At 42.1% G+C, this 10,331-nt stretch overlaps 2 protein-coding genes across 2 annotated transcripts; both read right to left on the bottom strand.

Moving 5' to 3' along the window:
• Nucleotides 1-743: 743 nt before the first annotated feature.
• Nucleotides 744-3,592, bottom strand: LOC121916515 (phospholipase A2 GL16-1-like). The gene is made up of 4 exons (XM_042441707.1): nt 2,638-3,592; nt 1,689-1,869; nt 1,380-1,507; nt 744-962 (listed from the first exon to the last, which is right to left on the bottom strand). Exons 1-4 carry the CDS (start codon nt 2,672-2,674, stop codon nt 841-843), a joined length of 468 nt encoding a protein of 155 aa, XP_042297641.1. The 5' UTR covers nt 2,675-3,592; the 3' UTR covers nt 744-840.
• A 116-nt stretch (nt 3,593-3,708) lies between these two features.
• On the bottom strand, nt 3,709-9,860 carry NIPSNAP1 (nipsnap homolog 1). The gene is made up of 10 exons (XM_042441706.1): nt 9,709-9,860; nt 7,441-7,568; nt 6,656-6,701; nt 6,479-6,573; nt 6,176-6,246; nt 5,953-6,093; nt 5,665-5,696; nt 5,221-5,315; nt 5,033-5,116; nt 3,709-4,350 (listed from the first exon to the last, which is right to left on the bottom strand). The coding sequence occupies exons 1-10, from the start codon at nt 9,789-9,791 to the stop codon at nt 4,286-4,288; spliced, it is 840 nt and encodes a 279-aa protein (XP_042297640.1). The 5' UTR covers nt 9,792-9,860; the 3' UTR covers nt 3,709-4,285.
• Nucleotides 9,861-10,331: the final 471 nt, after the last annotated feature.

Genomic DNA, 10,331 nt, shown 5'->3' on the forward strand with positions numbered 1-10,331 from the left:
GTTTGGGCCCGCTGGACCTGAGGTGACCTCTCCCTCTTTTCTCCTCTTTCTGGCTCTTTTTACCAATATAACTCGGTCAGGGGGGACTTCCGGTGAGAGACTACTTCTACGGAGGCTTTTTTGCGGCCTACTTTCGGTCTCTCTTAACGGACTTCACTTCCCACTGGCCCCAGCTGAGGCGGCCAATGGCGGGGCATTATGGGAAATGGAGTCCAAACAGTGCCAAAGTTGGTTGTTTAGTGACTTTTGTGAGGTGATTTCCAGCCTTCGATGCAAAAACTACAAATCCCAGGAAATCAAGCTTAAAAAACACACTTTCAATATTGAAATTTAGTATATTAAATATCATTTTTAATCACAGTTGCAAGTTTACAGTCCCTCGAAAGGAGAGCATTCATTATTAACATTTATTATCAATCGTTGCGTCATGCGCCACCGCGCAAGATGGACAGCGTCACACCAGGAAAGACGAACCGCGTTTCTGCCCTGTCTATCCATCCCACGTCATAATTAGGCCTTAATGATGGGAAACCCGCCAGACCCACTTGTTTCCCTCAGGCTGCAAAGATGGCCGCTGAGTTTAGGCAGGAGAAAGACAAGTGATATAATGAGGAGACAGAACCATGAGGCAAAATGGCGGCTCCTCCACCTGTTTCTCTCAAACTGCAAGGGCAGCCATTCAATTATAATAATATTAATAATCTCTCATGCATGGAAAGCGAAAAGTAAAAAGACAACACAACTCCGGTGCCATGGTTTTATTGCCAGCCCCTCATCGCAGAAAACACGAAAGGAATTGGCCAATTTTGCGCGGGATTCGCACTAGTGCCAAGGCGTGCGTCACTGGCAGTATTTGCTCGTGTCCAGTTTCCGGTATTCCTCGTTATACGGCGCCCCCGCAAAGCAAATGGCCGCGCTACGGTCGCAATTGCAGACGAACGCCGCGCAAATATCCTTGTCGTCTAAAGAGAGAGTGAGAGAAGGAACGAAAAAGTCAGATCGGGTGAAAGACAAAATCCTATGGAATCCTGGGATTTGTAGTTCTGTAAAGGTCTTAGCAGATGGGACTCTATGGCCCTTAGTAGTCCCTTCTGACTCTAGGATCCTATGTATTCCTGCATGGCAGAAGGAAGGTTGGACTCTATGGCCCTTAGTAACCCCTTACATCTTTATTATTCTATGTATTCCTGCATGGCAGAAGGAGGGTTGGACTATATTGCCCTTAGTAGCCCCTTACATCTTTATTATTCTATGTATTCCTGCATGGCAGAAGGAGGGTTGGACTATATTGCCCTTAGTAGCCCCTTACATCTTTATTATTCTATTTATTCCTGCATGGCAGAAGTGGGAGCAATGAGCCTTGGGGGTCCTAGGCTTACCTTTGCAGGTGATCATTCCTCCAGAGCAGCTGAAGGCATAGGGTTTTGTATAGGGGTTTTCCAGCAGAGGTATGCATTCTGGGTGCTTCTTGGCCGCTGCGAAGCAAGTGTCATGAACCTGGCAACACCTGTTCCACAAAAGATGGACGCAATTACATCACCGCAATCCCTGCGGCCGCCCCACCCTGCGCAACCCTATCTATCACAGCAATCTGTCTACCAGATGCAACCTAGGAACTTGACTAGACTACCAATCCCATTTGGTCAGTGTCCAGAGTGGCCGAAGCGGTCTCTCACCGGTCATCTTACCTGTCCAGCTGGTCCACCGGCGTCCCGCTGCCCCCAAGTCCACAATAACACCCGTAATCAGCATAGTCTTTCAAAGGGTTGCTGCCAGAGTCGGCGCATTTGATCATGTTGTAAAACTGGAGCAAGTTCCTTGGGGCGGGAATGGCGGCGGCGGCAGCATGCACGGCGAAGGAGGCGCAGACTGGCGGCGAAAATAAAACCAAAATATAATACTATAATATAATGTTATTATATAATCTGTATATAATATATATTATTTTTTAAATTAAACTTTATTTTATATTAACATTATATCTTTATATCTATCTATCTATCTATCTATCTATCTACACATATATTATTATATAAATATATAATTTATAATTGTTATATAACCATGGTCGTCTACCAGATTAATTACAATTAATTAATTAACTGATGATATAATTATACAATTATAATTATATTATATAATTATGATTACAATCATAACACATGATAATAATATTATTATTATATAAAATATAACTATATAATCTATCTACATCTGTATCTATATCTATCTATATATAATATACTATTAATATAATAAAATATAATAAAATAAAATATTATAATAAAATATAATATAACTATATATTATCTATCTATATATCTCATATCTATCTATCTATCTATCTAGCCTATTAATATAATATATTTACTGTTTTAAAATTATTATAAGGATATACCGGTATAACAATATAATAATAATAATAATAATAATAATAATAATAATAATAATAATAAATTAAAAGTAAAGTGTGTGTGTCTATATAACACAAAACTTTTGCAACATATTCAATAAAATTCTTTTTTTAAATAAATAAAGCATTCCTGTCTAAAGAATAGATAGATAGATGGATAGATAGATAGAATTAGGAATGCATTCCTGTTACAATTTAATTAATTTAATTTAAATGCAGCTGACCTGATCCCAGGAGGAAAAGGAGCCGGATTTGCACCATCCTGGTGGCAGTCAAGAAACGGCCGTGCGACGACGGGGAAAAAGAGTGCCGGGCCCCTTTATATCTCTTGATATCTGTACCTTGGACCTGACCACAATCTTAGATAAGAGCGGGCGGATTTTCCCCTTTCCTAAGCAATCTTTATCTCTTCCCGGCAGTGCCATCTTGAGATTAAACCAAGGCCATCCGAGAAAACAGTCTGTCCCTTCGAGTTGATAACGAGTTATGATAATTTATAATTATCAAACGCGTAGATATTGATAGGAGTTTTACTGGATTTACAGGCTGAGCTTGAGCCAGGAGTGTGTCGCAGCAGCTAAAAAAGTGAATGCGATCATAGGCTGCATCAATAGGTTTCTAGAGGAAAAACTGCCTCTCTAGGACTTTGTAGGACCTCCAGCGTGACTCTATGACCAACCCCTGGCAGATGTTGACCATAGAGTTGCCTTGGAGGACCCAGAACTACCTCTCTAGGCATTTGCAGGTCCACCAGCATGACTCTATGACCAAGCCCTGGCAGATGTTGATCATAGAGTTGCCCTGGAGGACCTAGGACTACTTCTCTAGGCATTCGGAGTTCCTCCAGCATGCCTCTCTGACCAACCATAGAGTTACACTGGAGGACCTGGAGATTCCTAGAGAGAATAACTGAGCCATAACAACACAACTTCTGGTTTGGGCCTGCTGGACCCAAGCTGACCTTCTCTCCCTCTTTTGTCCTCTTTTCTGGCTCTTTTTACCACTATAACCCGGTTAGGGGGACTTCCGGTGGTGAGAGACTACTTTGATGGAGGCTTTTTTGGGGCCTACCTCCGGTCTCTCTTGTTTTGGACTTCATTTCCCAGCAGCCCCGGCCCAGGGGCCAATGGCAAGGCATTATGGGAAATATAGTCCAAACAGGGCCAAAGTTGCTTGGTTGAGGCCTGGTAGGCCTCAGTGGCTTTTGTGAGGTGATTTTTTTAGCCTCTGCAAAAACTACAGATCCCAGGAATCCATGCACCAAGGGGAAAAAACACACTCTTTCAATATTGAAATACAGTATATTAAATATATTTTTAATCACAGTTGCAAGTTTACACAGTCCCTCGAAAGGAGAGCATTCATTATTAACATTTATTATCAATCGTTGCGTCATGTGCCGCCACACAAGATGGACGGCGTCGCGCCAGGAAAGACGAACTGCGTTTTCCCTATCAAAGTGTGTGGTCCCTGCCCCGTCAATCAAACTCGTGTCATCATTAGGTCAATGATGGGAAACCCGCCAGGGAGGCGTTCCTATGAATTCAGATTTTTCTCACAGAGAAGAAGGCGAAGGAAACGAGGATTTGCGCCATACGGACTTTTTAAAGTCCCTTGCAATTTGGTCCCAATGGTCTCCAGGCATTTTGGACTACAACTCCCAGGATTCCTGGACACTGGCTATTGGCAGCTGAGGCTTCTGGATGTTGTAGTCCAAAAACCCAGAGGTTTAAACATTTGGGCATCTCTGGCCCTAAAGCATCGTCACACTTTGCATTGAAGGAGGATATGCGGAGGAGAGGAGAGTCGGCCAGGAATGATTACGAGAGCAAGGTTTGTGCATTTCGGCGCCGGGTGCGAATGGCGACAGCGTCACTGCAGCGGGGAGATCTTCAAGGGGATCATGATGCGGGACTCCATGCTCCGGACCAAAGGCACTGCGAAGAGAGGAAGGAAAACATCAGCTATACGTCCTCTCTAGGAATCTCTAAGTCCTCCAGCGCAAACTCTGCTGGAAGCTGACCATAGAGTTGAGCTGGAGAACATAGAGGAAAACACCTCTCTAAGCATTTGTAGGTCCTCCAGCGTGTTTCTTTGATAAGCTCCTGGCAGCTGATGACCATAGAGTTGCCCTGGAGGACCCATAAGTACCTCTCTAGGCGTTTGCAGTCATCCAGCATGACTCTATGATTACCTCCTGGCAGATGTTGACCATAGAGTTGCACTGGAGGATCCTATAGTACCTCTCTAGGCATCCAGCATTACTCCATGACCAAACCCTGGAAGATGTTGACCATAGAGTTGCGCTGGAAGACCCAGAACTGCTTCTCTAGGCATTTGTAGGTCCTCCAGCATGACTCTATGATCAGGTCCTGGAAGATGCTAACCATAGAGTTGCACTGGAGGACCGTATAGTACCTCTCTAGGCATTTGTAGGTCCTCCAGTGTGACTTTATGGATGCTGACCATAGAGTTGCGCTGGAGGGCCTAGAACTACTTTTCTAGGCATTCGTAGGTCCTCCAGCGCGACTCTAAGACCAACCCCTGCCAGATTTGACCATAGAGTTGTATCTAGGGATGGAGGGTCCGACATCTGAACGGCGTCCGCAGCGGCCTCACCTGTATAGTAAACATTCTCGTCCCACCCACGCTTCCTCCATGCAGCGTTCCTGGTTTCCTCGCGCGACTGCAGGTCCCTATAGGCTGCAAGGAAGGGAGAAGATTGAACAAAGGTTAGCAAAACCGGAAACTGCCCAACTGCACAGGACAAAGCAACGCCGCGACGCCGTCCCAAGATGGACGCCTACCCCACAAGTGATGGACGATGTACAGCTCCCCGATTTGGGAGAAAAAGCCGCCCACTGCTTCCTGGTTCTCCTGGCGGTGCTTGATGGCCCGCGCCCTGCGCAAAACGAAAGAAAAAAGAATGATTTGAATGATATGTCCTCTCTAGGAATCTCTAGGTCTAGGTCCTCTGCTTGAGGTTGACCATAGAGTTGCATTGGAGGACATAGATATTGCTAGGGAAAACACCCCTCTAGGCATTTGTAGGTCCTCCTGTATGACGCTATGATAAACCTGACCATAGAGTTGCATTGAAGGACCCAGAGATTCCTAGAGAGAACATCACTCTAGGCATCTGTAGGTCCTCCAGCACAACTCTATGGTCATCCTCTGGAAGACATTGGCCATAGAGTTGATATTTTGGGGACAAGCGCATTAAAAGGAGACGTAAAAATTGCATCGCTTACCAGTTATTCCCCCATTCAATCATGGTCCCAGGCTGAAAGCAAAAGGGAGAGAAGAATGGCGTGGTTTTTACGGATATTGGGACCGGATTAAATGACCACTGCCTTCCCTACGGACTTGGACCAGGCTAAATGACCGCTGCTGTTCCTGGACTGGACCAAATGACCACTGCTCTTGCTAAAGACCTGGACTGGACTAAATGACCGCTACTCTTCCTACAGACTTGGACTAAATGACCGCTGCCCTTCCTCCTGACCCGTCCTGGACCAACTGACCGCTGCCCCGCTGACCTTCAGCTTGTATGTCCGGAGTTCGTAGATGTTGGGTCCGGAGCGGGGCAGCGGCTCGTTCCAAAAGCTGAACTCCAACAGAAGCTGGTTCCTCCGGGAAAGCAGCATTTTGCTCCTCTCTTTCCGGAATTCAAGGTATTCCTGCAGGTCGGGGAGAGGTCAAGGGTCACATCATGGTGGTCAAGTGCGGCCGGAGACGCCTTACAACGGGGTATTTGGGTACCTGGTTCTGTTTCAGCTTGTTCATGCAATCCATGAGGGCCGGGTAACCACCCGAAAACCGCCAGAGATGCACTAAAAGGAAAGGCAGAGAAGGGGTCAGCTTGACCACAAGAGACAAAATGGACGCCCAAGACAAAATGGCCACCCGAAGAGGAAAAGGAGAAGACTAAGCTTGACTGCAAGGGACAAAATGGCCGCCCAAGACAAAATGGCCGCCTGAGGAGGAAAGGGAGAAGACGAAGCTTGACCACAAGGGACAAAATGGCCGCCTGAGATCCGGAAGCAAGACCCTTCGGATCAATACCTGCCTGGTCCTGCTCGCCGTACCATGTATTCCAGTTCCCCACCAGGTCGCAAGGGTAATCTGCGTCTGAGTGGAGCTTCGGAAGGACCTGCTCCCTGCAAAGGGAAGACACGGGTTCAAGGAATGCCCCCCCCTGTGGACCGCCATCTTCCCTCGCGGCGCGCTGAACGCACTTACGTCAGGCCGTTGTAGGCGTCCAAGCACTCGGGCTTCACGTTGTGGACTGCAACGAGAGAGTATCGAAAACTTAATCCTTAATCCGCACCTTAATCTCTCGCCAACTCTATGGTCAAGGTGTAGTCCACGGAATGGCGCTACCTGTGCCTAGAGTGGCGTTCCCTCTAGGGATCTCTATGGCACAACTCTATGGCCAACGTCTGCTGGAGGCTGACCAATTGCGCTGGATCTACAAATGCCTAGAGAAGTGTTCTCTCTAGGAATCTAGGTCCTCCAGAGCAACTCTATGGTTAACATCTGCTAGAATCTAGGTTCTCCAATGGAACTTTTGATGGAAGGGGACCATATAGTTGCGCTGGAGGACCTACAAATCCCCAGAGAAGTCTCTCTAGCAATATAGGTCCTCCAATGGAAGTTTTGATGGAAGGGGACCATAGAGTTCTGCTGGAGGACCTAGAAATCCCCAGAGAAGTGTCCTCTCTAGGAATCTAGGTCCTCCAATGGAACTTTTGATGGAAGAGGACCATAGAGTTCTGCTGAAGGACATACAAATCCCCAGAAGTGTTCTCTCTAGGAATCTCTAGGTCCTCCAGTGCAACCTTTGATGGAAGTCGACCATAGAGTTGCACCGGAGGACATACAAATGCCTAGAGAATTGTTCTGGTGGACGTCTGGTGGCCATTAACCATAGAGTTGCGCTGGAGGACCTAAAAATTCCTAGAGAGGATGTTAAACAAAGCCCGTGAACAATCAAATCCGCGAACACCGAAGCCGCAAACACTTACATTGGATCTTGTAGAGGTGGTTGGTCTCTTTCTTGGAGAGGAGATTTGAATGTGCGTCTTTGCGCGGATCGACTTTGTGGACGAAAAGGGAGCGGAACCAGCTGCTTTCGCCATCTTTAGAATAATCCCTGCAACACGGAAGGCAGGTTTATTGAAAGCCGTTTGCGCAAGATCGACACGTTTTTAATTTTGGCGCTGGGTTCGAAAGCCGTGTGGATTCGAACCTTGGTCCCCGTCTGACCTTTGGCTCTTCCTGCAAATAGAAAATCTGCAAAGACCCGTTATCACAGAGCCTTGGGGGCTGAAAAGATAAACAGCCCCAAATCAGATAAATGGGGGGAAAAATACAAATCGATCAATTGCACGATTGATCGCGATTATTGATCCAGAAAGCGCACAACATTCGTTAATTGGCTGCAATTAGTCCTTTTAAATTTAGTTGTAGTTTTTTGTAGTTTCTAGTTGTCAGGGTTTAGGTAAAATATATATATACATACATATAATATTACACACACACACACACACACACACACACAATTGTGTGTGTGTGTGTGTGTATATATATATTATATACATATTATATTATATATATATTAATAATAGAACTATATAATTAATAGAATAGAATATATTATATATTATATACTGTATTATATTAGATTTTTGTGGGTTTTTTCGGGCTATTCTAATATTAATAATATAATACTATATAATTAATATAATAATAATAATAGAATATTAATATAATTATTAATATTAGATTATAAGATATAATGTAATATATTAAAATAATTTATTAATATATTATATTATATTATAATAACATTATATATTAATACATATAATAATATAAAATAATATTTTATTTTAATATACATTATATTTATAATATAAAATATTAATATACAATATTATTATAATAAATTATATATTAATATCTATTGATATAATATTATATAAATGTAATACATAATTTATAATAATATTGTATACAGTATTAATATATATTATATATTAATAATTAATATTATTTCAATATATAATATTATTTTATTATATATTTTAATATATAAAGTATTAATATAATATATAATATTATAATAATATTACATATTATTATAATCTATTATTTATTATATTAATAGATAGATAGATAAAATATATGTATATAATATTAGAATTACATGGCAAGAAATAATCCAGTTTGACTTCACTATCGAACAGCAAGGGATGCTGGGATTTGTAGTTTCCCTAGGAATAATGCCAATAAATTAAAATACAGTAATTAAAATTAAAAAATTGAAATTGCAATAAATTTTAAAAAATTAAAAATAGGAATTAAAAATAGGGAAAAGCATAGATTTATTAGGTCTTCCAAATGGTCAAGCGAGGCCTTCGGCCGCAAGCACCAGTCACTCATTAACTTCGGGACGGAGAGAAAACAAACATCCATCCTGGGGGAGGGGGGGAGAAATACAAGCAAAAATTGGGATTTGGTCCAAAATTTCCATCATCCCCTTCAGGTAGAGAGCAAAAAATTTGGACTACAAATCCCATCATCCCTTTGCGTTAGCAGGGGAAATGCCAGCCATGCAATTGATCTGTATTTGGATTGCAACTCCTAGCATCCCCTCTTACTCCAATGGGACTAACCTTGCTTTCCCTACACGAGGAGTAAATGCCTTTGGTGCAATAGGTCTACTTACTGCAATGGGTCTACCCTGACTTTCTCTACAAGGGGAGTAAATCTCTTCATTCCAATGGGTCTCCTTACTTATTGCATGGGGTCTAACCTTGTTTTCTTTACACGAGAGTAAGCCCTCTCGTTAAAATGGGTCTACTTTTGCTAGTGTACATGGCGAGTAAATCCCTTTATTACAATGGGTCTACTTACTTATTGCAACGAGTCTACTCTTACTTGCTCGACACGGGGAGTAAATCCATTGAATGCAATGGGTCTACTCACTTATTGCAATGAGTCTACTTCTGTTTCCTCGACATGGCGAGTAAATACCTGCATTGCAATCAGTCTACTTACTCATTGCAACCAGTCTCCTCTTACCTGCTCGACACGGGGAGTAAATCTCCTTATTGCAATGGGTCTACTTACTCATTGCAACGAGTCTACTCTTATTTGCTCGACACGGGGAGTAAATCCGCTTATTGCAATGGATCTCCTCTGCTGGGGAGTTGCAAAATCTCCTGTGCAATTGGGGGGCGAGGTTGCAAGGGATTGCAAAAGGAGGGAGACCCCATTTGGGTTCCTACCGGGCTCCGAAGTGGCTCCAAGGGGTCAGGAAAGGGCCCCGATTCCGCAGGGCCCCCACTTTTTGCAAACCTCTGGCCGCCATCTTCGCTTTCCCAGAAAGCGAAGGGAGCAGCAGGAGGAGGAGGAGGAGGACCTTGGCTCCAGGCCACCCTGAAACCCATCCCAAAGAGAGGAGGAGAAATAAAATCAATTGCAACCGTGCAATAAACTAATGCAATCAATTGCAACCTTGCAATACTTCAATACAACCAATGATTAATTTTAATTATTTTATTTTATACTATATTTTTGGTTTATATTTTATATTTATATTTATATTTATTTTTATATTTTATTTTATTATATGTTTTTATTTTATATTTTATATTTATTTTTATTTTATTATTTATTTTATTTTTTATATTTTATTTTTTATTTATATTTTATTTTATATTTTATATTATATTTTATTTTTTTATTTTGGGTTTAAATTATATTTTGTATTTTTATTTTATTTTAATTATTATTTTATATTATATTTTATTTTGGGTTTATATATTTTATATTTTTATTTTTGGTTTAAATTGTATTTCATATTATATATTTTATTTTATTTTAATTATTTTTTATATTATATTTTTGG

Source organism: Sceloporus undulatus, chromosome 10 (genome assembly GCF_019175285.1).
Source record: "Sceloporus undulatus isolate JIND9_A2432 ecotype Alabama chromosome 10, SceUnd_v1.1, whole genome shotgun sequence".
In the NCBI taxonomy this organism is placed as follows: Eukaryota; Metazoa; Chordata; class Lepidosauria; order Squamata; family Phrynosomatidae; genus Sceloporus; species Sceloporus undulatus.

Bases quoted from the DNA above. Each gene is read 5' to 3' on its own strand.
- LOC121916515 (XM_042441707.1), bottom strand. From the start codon at position 2,674: ATGGTGCAAATCCGGCTCCTTTTCCTCCTGGGATCAG. The intron at 1,870-2,637 runs GTCAGCTGCATT...TTTCGCCGCCAG, and splicing joins CCTTTTCCTCCTGGGATCAG to TCTGCGCCTCCTTCGCCGTG. The intron at 1,508-1,688 runs GTAAGATGACCG...TTTGTGGAACAG, and splicing joins CCGGTGGACCAGCTGGACAG to GTGTTGCCAGGTTCATGACA.
- NIPSNAP1 (XM_042441706.1), bottom strand. From the start codon at position 9,791: ATGGCGGCCAGAGGTTTGCAAAAAGTGGGGGCCCTGCGGAATCGGGGC. The intron at 7,569-9,708 runs GTAGGAACCCAA...TCCGTGTTGCAG, and splicing joins TGGAGCCACTTCGGAGCCCG to GGATTATTCTAAAGATGGCG. The intron at 5,697-5,952 runs GTCAGCGGGGCA...TTTTGCTTTCAG, and splicing joins TCCGGACATACAAGCTGAAG to CCTGGGACCATGATTGAATG.